Here is a 17062-nt window from a genome sequence, read left to right on the forward strand (position 1 = left end):
TGTAAAGCAAAGCCCTGTGCTCAGTGGTTAGAGTGTCAGCCTGTGCACCAAAGAGTCTCGGGTTCAATTCCCAGTCAAGGGCATGTACCTGGGTTACAGGTTTGATCTCAGGCCACTGGCTGGTTGTGTGTGGGAGGCAAATGATCTATGTGTCTCTCTCCTATTTCTCTCTCTCTCTAAAAATAAAAACTCAATGGAAAAAATATCTTCAGATGAGGATTAACAACCCCCCCCACACACACAAAAAAGAGTAAAGCCAAAATTAAAATAACATTTTGTCCAGTAGAAGCAAAAATCTGCCAGTATAAGCAGTAGATGATCACTTAAGTACTACATATCTGCATGTAATAAAATGCTAGTTACTAAAAAATACTCACATCAGCACTTTTACTCCTTGGAAGATTAACTGCTCTCTTTAGCTTCTTGACTGATTCTGTAATGGCAGGAGTCTCCACACCATCTAAAGCACTACAGATTTTTCTTACGGCTCTAATTACTTGATCTACTGCTCGGTGCTGGTTCTTTAAAAAAAAAAAAAAGTAAAATAAACATAAGTATGTAGAATTTAAAGGATCAATTTCAGACATGAAGTCAGAAACTAGACATTTCTGATGTACCTAAGAAGAGATATTCTTTACTCTTTTGTGATGAAAAAGAAAACAAAAAAACAGCATTTCAATGATATAGTTTACTTTAAAGTAGAAAAAAGCAGGCCTGGTTAATTTTCACTTTGCCTAACAATTATTTATATGCAAATACCATTAGTTTCATATTAGAATTAGAAATAATAGCAATAAATTACTAACAAATTACTAAATCTCTAAAAAAAAGTTATCTTTTTTATTTTCATTGGGAATAATTTCCACATTAAAAAAAATTAACCCTTCTCTCCATCCTATGAAAATTTGGTATAAAAAAACAAGTTCTTTACAGGTTGGTTACATATTAATAATACTGGACAACAGTTACTAGAAATTAGCCAATTTTTAAGCATCATTTTAAAAATTCTGTTAGAAGAAAAAACTTCCTTGAGGAAAATCCCTATGAACTATATTCAAGTACAGTTTATTCACCATGATTCAAAAGTATAATATGTACAAATGTGTAATAAAATCATTTACCTGATGTTAATGATTTAAAAATACGTCTCTACTCCCCCATCGTTGTTTTAAAGTACATTATCTCATTAAGAAACATACTTATATAATGCATTAATTCATCAAACATTTATGCCAAACTTACATGCCAAGTACTGTAAGAATGGGCTGAAACTCAGTACTATACCACCCTTAAAAATTTAAAATTTTCCACTCTTGAAGCTTGGCTACCATAAACTGAATGTTCCCTTCACCTTCATGCTTAAATGAAGCCACCTCATTTTCTCAAATACCCAATTACCTGGCAGTCCTTATGGGATGAAGGTCTATTATCTAGCTCCCTATTTTTACTTACTTATATTTCTGCTTACTTTTACAACTCTACCCTCATGCAAAACCTTTCCAGTTTTGAGGCTCATGCCATTTTCCTATACTATTCTTCATCATTTTTTATGTGCCAATGATCAAATTGTTATGTATCAGTTTCAAATCCGCTCTTCTATGGTCTACTCTGTGATACTGGAGCTAGACCCTATAAACATTTCTTTTGCAAACTGGAACAATGTTAGGATTTGTCAATAGAGGGCACCAAAGGGACACTAGAAGGCAATAGCAGCATGAAGGTAACTCTCATCAGGGTTCCAGTCCTCCATTTTTAAATTCAGGGTGGTAACCTAGTGATCCTCAAAGACCAGGCACCCTCAGGCCATGCTCTCCCAAACTGACAACTCTGGCAAGTTTCTTTGCCATAGGCTACCTGTGTGTTCCTGTGACAGCCATAAATTATGAGGTGTGGGAGAGGCTCTATCATAAGTTCTTAAAGTTCCTTCCTACCCACTGTTCCTCAATCTAAAGGTAATAGCTGTTTTTTTTGCACCTATAACTTCTGGACCCCTTCGAGCAGGGTTCACAAACATTTTTTTAAGGCCAGATAGTAAATGTTTTAGGCTTAGTGGGCCACACAGTCTGTCACAATTCAATTCTGCTACTAGGGCATTAAAGTTGACATGGATAATTCATAAATGAATGAGCATGGCTATTTTCCAATAAAACTTTACTTATAAAAATATGCGACAGGCTAGCTCTAGCATGCCAATAATATGCAAACTCCTGCCTTAAAGTCCTCTTTAACCCCCTATAGTAATTAACTACCTTTTACTAAATTTCCCTGTTCAAATAATTATATAATTTCTGTCTCCTGATTTGGCCCCTGAGTGATCTGCCTTGCCACTGACATGTGGTCACCTCCCCCACTGCATGCCAAATTTTTGCTCTGAATATTTATCTGACTTTCTATCCCACCCTATATCCTATAACCTTCAGTTACATAAATGTCTGTGTGGAAAACTAACAGTATCTTTAACCCCAAAACTGCACGCTATCAAAATCTTACCTACAATGTCATACTCTGATCACAATCTCCTTTGCTTCTAGCCCTCGCACCCTCATTCTGACAAAGCATGTTATTTGAGCTCTGAAACTTCTCTGCTTCTTCTACCAGACAGCTTCTAACAAAATCTCACAACCATACAGATTCAAGAGTTCCTAATTTTGCCTGGCCAGTGTGGCTCAGTGGTTGAGCATCAACCTATGAACCAGGAGGTCACAGTTCAATTCCCAGTTAGGGCACATGCCCGGGTTACAGGCTTGATCCCTAGTGTGGGGCATGCAGGAGGCAGCTGATCAATGATTATCTCTCATCATTGATATTTCTATTTCTCTCTCCCTCTCCCTTCCTCTGGAAATCATTAAAAAACATTTAAAAACTTTAAAAAGTTAGAATAAAAAAGAACTATGGATACAACCTACAACTTCTATACTACAACATGGGTAGAGTTTAAAAATAGTATGGTATGAGAAATAAATCAGATATAAAAGATTACATAGTGCATGATTCCATTTACATGAAATCTCCATTAGTGGCAAATCTATTGAAACAGAAACCAGAACAGTAGTTGTTTGGGGCTGGGAATGGGGAATGACTGCAAAGTAGCACATGGAGAGTTTTTGGGAGAGATGAAAATGTTCTAAAATTGGATTGTGATAATTATACAACTCTATTCATTTACTAAAAGAATCACTGAGTTGTACACATCCAATGGGTAAATTTTATGGTATATAAATTCCATCTCAATAAAGCTATAAAAAATATGGGAAGTAGCCCTGGCCAATGTTGCTCAATGACTAGCACACTGGCTTGCATACAGAAGGGTCTTGGGTTCGATTTCCAGTCAAGGGCACGTACCTGGGTTGCAGGTTCAATCCCCCAGCCCCGGTCAGGGCATGTGTGGGAGGCAACCAAACCATGTGCCTCTCTCATATCAATGTTCCTCTCTCTGCCCCCTCCCTCATTCCCTTCCACACTCTAAAAATCAATGGAAAAATACCCTCAGGTGAGGATTAACAAAAAAAAAAAAAAAAAAAAAAAAAAAAGAGGGAACAAATACAAGGGGCCCAGTTGGGGAGCACACCTGCAGATCAACCAGAACAAAGGAGGAAAGGAGTAGGAGGCCAGATCAGAGAGGTAGTGGGTCAGAATGCATAGAACCTTGAAGCCACAATTAGGGCTTTGAATTTTACTGAGATAGCAAACAAATTTTTGAGCAAAAGAGTGGCACAACTTAACATTTTTAAAAGGTTTGTACATTGTATTAATCTTTTCAAAGTACTGTTAGCTTTCATTTTCTTTTATTTTACATTTGTTTCCTGTGCTTATTTTTTAAAATAAATCTTTATTGTTCAGATTACAATTGTTCCTCTTTTTTCCCCCCATAGTCTCCTCCACCTGGTTCCCACCCCACCCTCTGCCCTAACCCGCCCCCCCACTGTCCTCATCCACAGGTGTATGATTTTTGTCCAGTCTCTTCTGCTACCCCCCACATCCCTTTCCCCCCGAGGATTGTCAGTCCACTCCCTTTCTATGTCCCTGATTCTATTATATTCTGTTCATCAGATTTTTTATTCACTTGATTTTTAGATTCACTTGTTGGTAGATATGTATTTGTTGTTCATAATTTTTATCTTTACCTTTTTCTTCTTCTTCCTCTTCTTAAATACCTTTCAGCATTTCATGTAATACTGGTTTGGTGGTGATGAACTCCTTTAGCCTTTTCTTATCTGTGAAGCTCTTTATCTGACCTTCAATTCTGAATGATAGCTTTGCTGGGTAATCTTGGTTGTAGGTTCTTGCTATTCATCACTTTGACTATTTCTTGCCAGTCCCGTCTGGCCTGCATAGTTTCTGTTGAGAAATCAGCTGACAATTGTATGGGTGCTCCCTTGTAGGTAACTAACTGTTTTTCTCTTGCTGCTTTTAATATTCTTTCTTTGTCTTTTGCTCTTGGCATTTTAATTATGATGTGTCTTGGTGTGGTCCTCTTTGGATTCCTTTTGTTTGGGGTTCTCTGGGCTTCCTGGACTTGTAAATCTATTTCTTTCACCAGGTGGGGTAAGTTTTCTGTCATTATTTCTTCAAATAGGTTTTCAGTATCTTGCTCTCTTTTCCTGGCACCCCAATAATTCGGATGTTGGTAAGCTTAAAGTTGTCCCAGAGGCTCCTTACACTATCTTCATATTTTTGGATTTTTTTTTCTTTTTGCTTTTCTGGTTGGGTGTTTTTTGCTTCTTTGTATTTCAAATCTTGGACTTGATTCTTATGATCCTCTTGTCTGCTGCTGGATCTCTGCATATTATTTTTTATTTTAGTGTATGCTTAATTTAGTGTATGCTTATTTAGTGTATGCTTAATTTCTAGTTGGTCCTTTTTCATATCCTTGAGGGTCTCACTAAATTTATCAGCCTTTTCTAGAAAATTCTTGAAAAACCTTATAACCGTGGTTTTGAACTCTATCTCCAGTCGTTTGATTTCCTCCATTCCTTTCATTTGTGACTGTTTCTTTGTCTCTACATTTTGGCTGCTTCCCTAAATTGATAGTGTGGCTTTGTGTGTTGGGTGTTCTATAGGGCCCAGTGGCTCAGCCTCCCCAGTTACCTGAGGTGGACACTCTTGGTGCACCCCTTTGTGGGCTGTGTGCACAGTCTTGTTGTAGTTAGCCTTGGTGGTTATTGCTATCACTGGGAGGAATTGACCTCCAGGCCAATTGGCTGTGAGGATCAGCTGTGTTTGCGATGAGAGAACTTCTGTGCTGGAGACACCCTTATGAGACAAGACTTGCTTCAGTGGGGCTTTGGTGCTCACTGAGTCTGCCCCGAGTGTGTCGCTTAAGGATCTGAGGAGTTGTAATCTGGATGGTCCTCCTCTGACCCCTGGGTACACTGGCTCTTGGATCTCCAAGGAGGTGCTAATTTAGCTTCTGCCTGAGGCCACCATCAGGAGCTATAGAGAGATCTGCAGATTCCTCTTCTTTGTTTGGGTTTTGGAGGCGCCCATATGAGGCCCAGCTGTGAAGCAATGCAAGATGCTGTGGGTCTTGGACCTTCTTTTGGATGTCCTGGATCTCACTGACTCAGCTGTAGTTTGTTAGGTAAGTTTAGAATTCAAAGGACCAGACCATTCATACGCAAAAGCCTCTGCACTCAGCTTGGATGGGATGGAGTCTCAGGGCAGAGCAAACAGCATTGACTTCGTGGGGCGGGATCTCAGGGTGGAGCAAACAGCAATGGCTTCCCATCAGTCCTGCCCTAAGAGGCCCCCGGGTCTCAGTGTCCTGCGGTAATCACTGCAAGCACCTCTGAGAGAAAGCCACCCTCGAGTTTCGCCCACTGCCAGACAGTCCAGTTTCTCCTCAGTCTCACCCGGAACTGGAGTTCAGAGCAGTTGGGAGCTTTTGTCTCCCTCCTGATTGAGAAAGCCAGCCGTGTACTCAGTTGCCAGACCTCTCTGCACACACGTGCCTCCGTACCTCTGCCTTCTGCAGCTCCTCTGAGTCTCAGTGTGCTTTTCTTTCCTTCTAGTTGTAGAATTTCCACTCAGCCAGCCTTCCTGTGGTTCTGGATGATGTCTGTTTTATCTTTTAGTTGTAGTTTTGAAACTGTTGTGCGAGGCAGCAGTTCAGGTATTTACCTATGCCGCCATCTTGGTTTCTCTCCCCCTGTACTTATTTTTAAAATAAACCTTTTATTTTGTAATAATTTTATATTTATAGAAAAGCTGCAAAAATTGTATAGCATTAAAGGAAGCTAGTTTAACTTCTTACATATCCATGTTACATTTGTCAAAATTAAGACATTAACACTGGTTACATTACTATTAACTAAACTATAGACTTTATTCAGATTTCACCAGTTTTCTCACTGATTTTCTTTTCCTCTTCCAGGATACAATCCAAGATACCACATTGATTTAGTGACCTATTTTTGTTTATTTATTTGTTTGTTTGTTTATTGACCTGACTGGGAATCGAACCCATGTCCTTCTGGTGCCCAGGACGATGCTCCAACCAACTAAGCCACACCAGCCAGAGCATGACTTATTTTTTAAACTATCATTTTGGTTGCCTGTGTAATACAGGCTATACAAAGATAGAAGCTAAGAGAACAGTAAAGAAACTATTATAAGTATTGTAATTGACGAGGAGTGTAGCTTTGATAGTGATAAAAAGTGGTTATTCTTAATATTTTTAAGGTAGAAAAGGCAGGAATTAGATGAATGTGAGATGTGAAAGATCCTTTTCCTAAGAAATCAAATATGATTCCAAGATTTTGGTGTGAGCAAATGAAAGGACAGAGTTGCCATTTATTAAGAAGGGGGATTGTGATAAATAAATATGAAGGATAATATAAAAAATTCAGTTTTCTAAATCTTAAATTTGAGATGTCAAGTAATAGATATTTGAATTTGGAGTTGAGGGAAGAGGTTAAGTCTGGAGATATAAATTTGAACCATGAGCATATGTAGGATATTTAAAGACATGAGATTAAGTTAGATCACCAAGGATGTGATAGAGAAGAGAAGAGGAACTTGAATGAGCTGAGGCATTCTAATGTTTAGAGGTCAGGAAGATAAGGTCAGGAGAAAGGCACAGGTAAGAGTGAGAACAGAGCAGACATTGCAAGTAGGAGACCAAGAAAGTGATATCACAGAGGCCATGTGAGTATTTTAAGAAGGAAGAAACAATCAACTCCATCAAACACTATAGAAAATTTGAGAAAAATAAAGACTAATAAGTGCAGTTTTGGGGAAGTGCTAAGATTGAAAGCTTGACTGGAGAGGGTTCATAAGAGAATGGGAAGAGAGGAAGTGAAAGCAGCAAAACAGACTAACTTTCAAGAGTTCTGCTGCAAGGAGAATAGAGAAGTGGGGTGGCTGCTGCAGGGAAATGTGAACTTTACTCAAGATGGGAGAGATATCCAGAACTCAGTCCTATATCTTGTTTTTTTGTTGTTGTTGTTTTTCCCTCTACCTGCAATGATCATCTCATCCAGTCGTATCGCTGAAAAATACCACTTATAGTATGATGATTCCCAAGTTATCATCATCTCCAGCCTGGACCTCCTCCATTAAATTCCAGATTTATATCCAACTGTCTACTCAACATCACTATTTAGATGAATAATAGTCATATCAAACATAATGTCCAAAACTGAGTACCAGATCTTTCGCCCAAACTTCTCTTTTTACAATTTTCAACATCTCACTAAAAGGCAATTCCAAAGTTCCAAATGCTCGCTCTGTGCGTGCGCTCTCTCTTCTTTCAATCTCCCTTCCTCCCTCCCTCCTTCCCTTTCCCTCTTACTCTCTCTCTTATGTTCCTCATCCAACCTATGGGTAAATCATCCTAGCATAAACTTCAAAATACATCACAGAATTCAATCCCTTACCACTTCTACTATAATCACCCTGGTCCAAGCAATCATCATCTCTCCTGAGGCTAGCAAAACATTTTCTTAATTGATCTATTTCCACTCTTGCCTTCCTCTCTCATTCTATTCCAGCTATAAAGACCTGGTGGACCTTAAATATACTAAAAACACTCCTCTCCCCCAGATAATCAGTAATTTCTTTCTCTACTCTTTCAGAACTTTACTCAAATCATCTTCTCAATGAGGCCTTCTCTGATTACCTTATTTGAAATTGCAACATTACTCTCCTCCTTTATTTTTCTCTGTATCACTTACTACCTGATATCACATATACTTTGTTAGTATATTTTATTGTCTGTCTCCTCCAACTAGAATTAAAGGGAAGGGATTACAGTTTCTTTTGTTCACTCCCGTATCCTTAGCAACTACAACAGTTCTTCGCAATGAGGAGATACTCAGTAAACATTTATTGAATAAATGAAGATGTGTACTTATAATAATAAAAGCGTAATATGCTAATTAAACCAGGAAGTCCTTCCTGACGACCTTCTGGACGAAGCCGGGGCTGCGAGGGAAGCTCAGGTCCCGGGTGCCAAAGGGAAGACAGTGCTGGCAGCCAGGGGAAGGAAAGCCTACTCTTGCACAAATTTTGTGCAGCGGGCTTCTAGTATGCTGATAAGAATGTACTACTAGCTAGAAATATGGAAGTTACCCGACACTATTTCTTCTTCTACCTCATTACCTGTCAAAACCTTACTGCCCTAGCTGGTTTGGCTTAGTGGATAGAGCGTTGGCCTGTGAACTGAAGGATCTCGGGTTCCATTCCAGTCAAGGGCACATGCCCAGGTTGCAGGCTCGGTCCCCATTGGGGGGCATGCAGGAGGCAGCCGATCAATGATTCTCTCTCATCATTGATAATGATATTTCTATCTCTCTCTCCTTTTCTGAAATCAATAAAAATATATTTTTTTAAAAACCTTACAAATTTTATCTCCTAAGTATTATTAATCAGTTCCCTCCTTTTCAACCTTCCCCATACTCATTATTTTTCATTTGGACTACTATACAAACAAAACCTTCCTAAGTAGCATTCCTATACTACTATACCAAGTTTGCCAACCCTAAATCTAATCTCCACAGTATAGGCTGAGTGACTTCAGAGCTCAGGACTAACCATGTCACACACCACATCCCACCCCACCCCACTTCCTATTCTCAGCTAAAAATACCATAAATGGCTAGCAGAGATTAGCAAACTTTTTCTGTAAATTGGCAAAGTAAATAGTTTAGGCTTTGCAAGATATACAAGCTCTGTCCTAACTACTCAACTCTAGTATTTGAGCATAGATGCAAGCATAGAAAATTATATAAACAAATGGATATGGCTGTGTTTCAAAAAAGATTTTATTTACAAGAATAGGAAGTAGACTAGATATAGCCCCCTGATCTAGAGGATAAAAACTCTTTAGCATGCATTATAAGGTGGTAACTTATGTCTAGCTTTCTCCAATGTCATCTTCACTTCACATTTTGTACTCTATTACATAAGTGCTTATACTTCCAACATATGTATCATACCTGTGTGCTTTTGTTCACATGCCCTTCCCAACTATCTTCTTTTCCCTAACTCATGCTGTTTAAGAGGTGGCTCAGGCAACATCCCTTCTTAGAAGCCTTCCCTGTACCCTTAAGTAGAGAGACATGTCCTTCTCTGATCTCCCATACCTCTACTTTACATTTAATATTAAAATTTTGTTTAAATCCCCCATCACTAGTTTCAAATCCCTGGTAGATGGGGACTAGGTCTTTCATAACTCCAATAATTAGCATATAGTAAGCATTCAATAAATGGTTTGAATTGAACTGAAGGTTCCTCTTAGTAATAAAGCTGAAGTGAGAATAGACATGTTGACTCAGCATTATTAACAACTTTTGTTAATAAGATGGGTCAGAAAACAAGTCATCAAACATCAACGTCAAGAATATAGTTTAAGTAGCCCTTCGTAAACATTTTATCCAAAGCCAACACTAGTATTTAAAAGAGGACAGAGACAAGAATCTTTAAGTCATCATGCCTAACTGTGAATTTAGACGTACTTCAATTCGAAGAGCCAGCTCCACTTGGCTGTGATAAGAATCTAAAAGTTCTTCAATAGGGTGTCTGAAATAAAGAACAGTTAGTTATTGTGGCTGAAGGAAACTATATACAAAAATGACTGTTTTATTTACCAAAATCAATGTATTCACATCCAAAAGCAAAGTTTGAAAACCTGCAATTAATGCTTTAGATGCCACACCTTGTCATGACTTCTTTATAAGGTTTTTCTATTTGATGCAGGTGTTTGTTTAAATCCACAGGTGTTTCATCATCTTCTGCCTAAACAAATATATATACACAAATGTTTACCAAAAAATCAAATCCATTCTTTGGTCTTTCTATTGCCAAATTAAATATGGTTGAATGTACTATTCTTGCAACTAAAGTGATTTTTCAGAACTGAGGCTAAAATATTATTTATAATGGACTCCAAAACAGTGAATCAATACCCTAAGACATTTTTTTTCTTTATTGGTTAAGGTATTACATAGGTGTCCTTATCCCCCCAGTACCCGCCCCCCAACACTCTAAAACATTTTTAAATGGATAAACATAAATTCTTTTAAGTCTAATTTTTTATATATAAATAGCTCCCAAAGCAAAAACTACTTCTGTTCTATACAGAGACTAAGAAGCTAAAAATACTTTTAAAGATGGCTGACAGCCAAATGAAGGTAGAGTGAGAGCCAGATGGGGAAGAGATCTTTGAATTTCTGCATTTTCTTTCTAATGATTATCAAGTTTCCCTCCACCTAACCCCCCAATAAATGAAATACTGGTCTCTCCTACCATAAGTCCTTACTATGCAAATATACTCAATAATATCATTCCTTAAGAAACTGAAAAGAGAAGTTACTAATGATTGCTAAAATGTACCGAATTTTGTGAAATAGTTTACACCCAATTAATAAATTCTACCTAACACAACAGTAGAATTTAAGAAAATAAAGAAGAGAACGTAGAAATGACTGATTATTTTCCCACCCCAAATGAGTAATTCTCCTTAGACATTAAAATTCATCAAGTGTATATACAGTAATAAAATGGCCTCATTTTCTGCATGCTATTTTGCTTAAAGCTCCAAAGAAAGTACTGTACTTTAAAACACAGAATTAGTTTTTATTTGGTGAAAAATAATGTACTTTTCTCAGTTTGGTGCAAAGGTCAATATAGATCTCTTTTTCCCCCAAAACCATATTTAGTATTCAAAATCTTTCCTTCTTCCTCATTTCTCCTTGGCTGGATCCTACTGTTTTCATTCTTGTGTAAAACGATTACAAATAAAATTTTTAATCTCTCCACTTTGATTTTCATATAGGTCCCCAACTCTGAGTAGAATGCTACTACACCTCCATGATTAAAAATCATTTCCAGATCAATCCAGAAATCTTGGAGAATATACAAACTGCAAATTGGCTCATTAGCAGTATTCAGATTTAACTAAATGCAATGCAGTTATAAGGTAAACACTTACTGTTCGGGCCAAATTTTTGCACATTGCGCTTAAGGTCAAAAGTTGCAGTTTAATCTCTGCGTCCCATTTTCGACAGTTTTGAATATGTTCATGACTTCCAAGGCAATGATTACTGTTAAAATATATTAATGATTCATCAATGTTATTTTTCTTCAAACTATAAATTATAGAGATGAGAGTAAAATACAAAATTGTATCTGCATCAGAAATTAAAGAGAATGGTAACATACAGAGAGAGCTTTTTAACCAGTGTGAGCATTTAAGTAGAGGAGTAATTCCACTTGAGAAGAATCAAGGAAAAAAAGAAAGATGAAGAAAATAAAAATAGGGACAGGACATTTTTAGTAGCTTAAGAGAATGAAACCTGTAATATAACTAACTAGACTAAATTCCAGATGCAATAATTACCTGGTTCATATGATTATTACCTGGATCATATTATTATTACCCAGACAGTGTGGCTCAGTGATTGAGCGTTGACCTATGAACCAGGAGATCACAGTCAATTCCTGGTCAGGACACTTGTCCGGGTTGCGAACTCCATCCCCAGTGGGGGGCGTGCAGGAGGCAGTCTATTTATGATTCTCTCTCATCATTGATGTTTCTATCTTTTCCTCCCTCTCCGAAATCAATAAAAATCTATTTTAAAAAAAGAAATCACAGTAGACCACTGTGTATAAGTAATGCATGCTTACAAAAGGAAAATGGAGTCTGTAATGATGTGACCCTTTGCAGAAAGAAAACATTAAATTCACTTATCAACCAAATGCCCACTACTCTTCCCATCTGAGACTAAAGTGCTTTTTAAAAACATTTTTTTAACTTATTGGTTTTAGAGAGGGGGAGGAGAAAAACAGAGATTTATTGTTTCATTTATTTATGCATTCACTCACAGCTTGACTCTTGTATGTGCCCTGACTGGGGACTGAACCCACAACCTTGGTATATTGGGATGACATTCTAACCAACTGAGCTACCCAGCCAGAGCTGAGAATATAAGCTTTTTAAGGGAAATACCATGTCTTAATTATCTCTGAAATCCCTCCTCTGTCTTAGCCCGACATGATTTCTTAGACAAAATAAATCTCAATACAAGTTTATTGATACAATTAATCAATTTAGTAGGACCCAATGTATTATTGAATTACAAACTGAACTTGAAATTTTTCTAATTTAAGCTGTTAAAAATGTAATTTCCAATGATGTTGCTCAGTAGTTAAATGAATAAACTTACTTCTGCAGTACTTCTTCTTGACCACAAACTTTCAGAACATAGCTGCCAACATCTACTTCATTCAAGTCATCATGCACCCAGCAAAGGGCTTGCATTATAATAATTTCTACAGTAGAACTCACTGTAAAAGAGTTAGTCATCATTTTCATTTTGCTTATTTAACTCTAAGTATACATTTATTCAGATTGTATTTCATATTACCTAAGACAGCACTATGTAATAAAATATAATGCATGTCACATCTATAATTTAAAATTTTCTAGTAGCCACAATGAAAAAGGTAAAAAGAAATAGGCGAAGCCAAGTTTAATGCTTTACTTAACCTATTAAGATTTTTAAATTTCTGCCGAAACCGGTTTGGCTCAGTGGATAGAGCGTTGGTCTGCGGACTGGAAGGTCCCAGGTTCGATTCCGGTCAAGGGCATGTACATTGGTTGCAGGCACATCCCCGGTGGGGGGTGTGCAGAGGCAGCTGGTCGATGTCTCTCTCTCATTGATGTTTCTAGCTCTCTATCCCTCTCCCTTCCTCTCTGTGAAAAATCAATAAAATATAAAAAAAAAAAAAAAAAGATTTTTAAATTTCTGATATCTTATATTCTCTTAAAATCCAGTGTGTATTTTATACTTACAGCACATCTCAAACTAAATTAATCATGTTTCAAGTGCTCAATAACCACATGTGGCTACTGATTACTATCTTAGGGCAGATCTAAGCTAAGCAAGTTACCTCCCTATTACAGACATTTCCAAAAAAAAAAAAATGACACTTAACAGTATCTAGCAAACAATGATTTAAACCACCATTAAGAAAAAGAATCACCATTTTAAATGTTTGACATTTGCCTGGTAAATCTTCCGATAAAGAATAAAAATCTAACAAGTAGGAAGAATTGTTCAATTATCATTCTGGGCAACAGCTGGATACTAAGATCACAACACATTCAAACAAAGGTAACCTTTAAAGTAACCTATATCTATACTTCAAGCTCCTATGTTCGATTTAGAAGACACTGATTACATTAAAACTTCATGAAAATTATCCGATTGGCAGAAAAAGGCCATAAAATCTCTATCTAATATAATGGCTACATTTCTGAATAGTTAAGTATGTGGTAACATGTATCATTTGAACATACAAACCATTTATATCATAATATGGTTACATTTCTTAACAGAAATGTACATTATAAATGTGCACATTTATGAAGAACCAAACATTAGGCACTTGAAAATTTTTTAAGCAATCAGATCTTGATATAGCAAATCAAAATGTGATACAAATTAAAACATTTATTATCAATGTGTAAGCATTGATACTCATGCTTATTTCAATCAAGAGACCTACTGGTTTTATTTTCCTTCAATTTTAGTATTAATTCTTACTGCATACTTAGAGTTAAATGTTTCTTCTAACCAAAATATGAGGTATATTTAAAAAGAATAATTCTTCCTTTAGAAACTAAAGAATGACTGTTCACAGTTGGCTAACATTTTTGTTTCAGATTTTTTCAAAGGGCCTTGAAAAGTACAAAGCTACAAAGTATCCAATATTAGACATATTCTTAGTCATAACCATTAAAGAAAAAAATGGCATAATTTTTAGGCCAAAGTGCTATAGAAATACAGGATCTTATTCTACTATTGGAATCCTGTTAAAATAACATACATTGTGAAAAGCAATAAACTATGAAAGAAAATAAAAGTTTTTAAAACTATAACAAAAAATTTCCTACATCAAATTTTGAAGGAAGACTTAGAACTAAAGGAGAAATATCTTCTCCTTGGAGCAGCGATTTTCAACTGGTGTGTTGCAAGAATTTTTAAAACATGCCATACCTGACTATTTAGTCAGAGACACTGACCTCTTTTCCCTTAAATTGTCAATTTAAAAAATGACACCCCAGCCGGTTTGGCTCAGTGGATAGAACATCAGCCTGCAGACTGAGGGGTCCTGGGCTTGATTCCGGTCAAGAGCACATGTCCAGGTTGTAGGCTCGATCCCCAGTAGGGAGCGTGCAGGAGGCAGCCCATCAGTGATTCTCTCTCATCATTGATGTTTTTATCTCTCCTCCCTCTCCCTTTCTCTATGACAGTGGTCGGCAAACTCATTAGTCAACAGAATCAAATATCAACAGTACAACGATTGACATTTCTTTTGAGAGCCAAATTTTTTAAACTTAAACTATATAGGTAGGTACATTGTTATTAACTTAATTAGGGTACTTCTAAGCTGGCCTTTGCTAAAAACTCAAGGGGCCAAAGAGCCGCATGTGGCTCACGAGCCGCAGTTTGCCGACCACTGCTCTAAGAAATCAATAAAAATTTTTAAGAAAAAATAAAAAATTACAACCACCAACACAACAATAGTCATCTGGAGTGAATGAATCAAAATTATACCTTTTTTTGGGCAGACTGGCAAAAAATATATTTTTATGTATGCCATGGGATGAAAAAAGGTTGAAAATCGCTGCCTTAGAAGAGAGGAGCTTAGCAAGATAACTGGAATTTAAATTTCACTGACAGTTTTTTATAAACAAGCATTCTTCTTGCCATAAAACACAAAAATAAAAAAAATCTGATTTTCTATTTAATTAGCTATCTATTGGCCTTTTTATCTAATATTTTGGGGCCTTGGCCAAGAGCCACTGATTAACCAAAGTTAATCAGTATTTTTCAGAGAAATATGTACAGTCATTACGAAGGTAAACTGTTTTCCCAGTGGTCCTAACCAAGAAAGTATCCAAATGAAATGCCAACTTTTTGAAAAGAGTAACTAATGAATGTTAAGTATTTTACCATATTCACACACACACATTTTTTTAAAAAGAATACTAATAACAGAGTTAGTTTCTTAAGAGAATGAAAATTAACATTTTAAACATTTCCTCTCTAATCAGAGCAAAACAGGATGGTTGGGAACTACAAACTTACCATCACATGTAAAAGTAACTGGTAGTTGAAATCCTTCAATTTCAATGGAGACCTTCACACTAGCATTTTCTCCACATATGTTTCTTTGCACTGTGACTGGACTTAACAAATAGCCTGGATTTGTGCAGTGATTGGTATATGGAAAGTTGGTCTTTAATCTGTTCACAAGAAAGAAGAAATTAAATTTTTTTTAAGCTGCATTTATTTGAGCTCTGAACAAGGCTTTGCATGCTTACAGCTATTCAATTCTGTGCCTTTGTTCAATTCTAGAGCAGCTCATGAGAGCTGCAATGAATGGACCCCTGTCAAAACTCCAAATACCAGAATTTGCCTTTTAAATCAAAGGAATTCAAGGAAAGAGATTAAGTACTGCCAGGATATCTTTGGTAGCATTATCAACATTAACTGGACACATAGCATTAAATGAGGTGCTCTGTTTCAGATTCTTTTGCTACACAGTATAATTACACAAAATGGTACATTTTTAACTAACACTGATAATATAGGTGATGCAGCCCTAAATTGTAACTGCCAGAGGAATAAAAGGTTTGTTGTCTTTTAAAACATCTTTTTTCTAAGGTTCTTTTTCCTGCACATTGTTTCTGGTTGTTAGACAATGATTTAAAAGTACACACACACAAACACAAATATAGAAAATGGATTTTATAGTGCTATGAGGCCTTTATTTCCTCAAAGTAATTTCTAAAACGCAGGGAATTTCCTATAAAATACTCATAACATTCATAGATACTCAGAGGAGCAATATCATTTAAATTTAAATATACGAGCATGGTGTATAGCTCATCTCCAGACAGTACTTCTGTTATCAGAAGACAAAAGAGGATTTGATGCCCTCTTTAAACTAAGGGACTTCTTTTTAACATTTTTCTGGGAATTAGAAGATGAATTCCAATCTTCCCATCTCCTTTTTCACAGAGCTATAAATGAAATGAATACTGGAAGTGCTGCCTATTTGCTTCTGTAGAGATTAAAACAATTAAGTCACAGGGAAAAAAAGAGCCATTCATTTCTTCAAGGGACATCTCTTCCTGACTTCAATCTCCCAGATCACAGGGGAACAAGAGAAGTTCCTAGAATATGGTTTCAAAAACACCTCTATTTCAGTGCTCACTTCGGCAGCACATGTACTAAAACTGGAATGATACATAGAGGATTAGCATGGCCCTTGTCCAAGGATCACACACACATTTGTGAAGCCTAAAAACACAAAAAAAATGCACTTCTGCTTTCTACTACTTTGAAATATTTGTTGGAATCATACTCTACTGAAGAAAATAAAATTACAAGAAGAACTCATTCTTTCTTTAGTTCATTTTGGGGTTTCATATTACACAAGCCAGGGAGTGTGTGAGTGTGTGAGTGTGTGTGTGTGTGTGTGTGTGTGTGTGTGTGTGTGTGTGTGTGTGTAAATAAAAAAATAATCATTTTAATAGAGCGTGGGCCTG

At 36.7% G+C, this 17062-nt stretch overlaps 1 protein-coding gene and 1 non-coding gene across 2 annotated transcripts in view; one reads left to right on the top strand and one right to left on the bottom strand.

Moving 5' to 3' along the window:
* PIK3C2A (phosphatidylinositol-4-phosphate 3-kinase catalytic subunit type 2 alpha) overlaps nt 1-17062 on the bottom strand; it is a 92636-nt gene that overhangs the window by 40582 nt on the left and 34992 nt on the right. Inside the window, exons 4-9 of the mRNA XM_008150990.3 lie at nt 15597-15754; nt 12666-12786; nt 11432-11543; nt 10157-10236; nt 9957-10020; nt 378-521 (exon numbers count right to left, since the gene is read on the bottom strand). Of these exons, the coding sequence (XP_008149212.2) occupies nt 378-521; nt 9957-10020; nt 10157-10236; nt 11432-11543; nt 12666-12786; nt 15597-15754 (679 nt within the window). The remainder of the gene's footprint in view (nt 1-377; nt 522-9956; nt 10021-10156; nt 10237-11431; nt 11544-12665; nt 12787-15596; nt 15755-17062) is intronic.
* Nucleotides 16721-16827, top strand: LOC114234959 (U6 spliceosomal RNA). Its single transcript, XR_003621140.2, has one exon. It is a non-coding gene; the product is annotated as a U6 spliceosomal RNA (small nuclear RNA).

Source organism: Eptesicus fuscus, chromosome 13, assembly GCF_027574615.1.
Source record: "Eptesicus fuscus isolate TK198812 chromosome 13, DD_ASM_mEF_20220401, whole genome shotgun sequence".
Classification (NCBI taxonomy): Eukaryota; Metazoa; Chordata; class Mammalia; order Chiroptera; family Vespertilionidae; genus Eptesicus; species Eptesicus fuscus.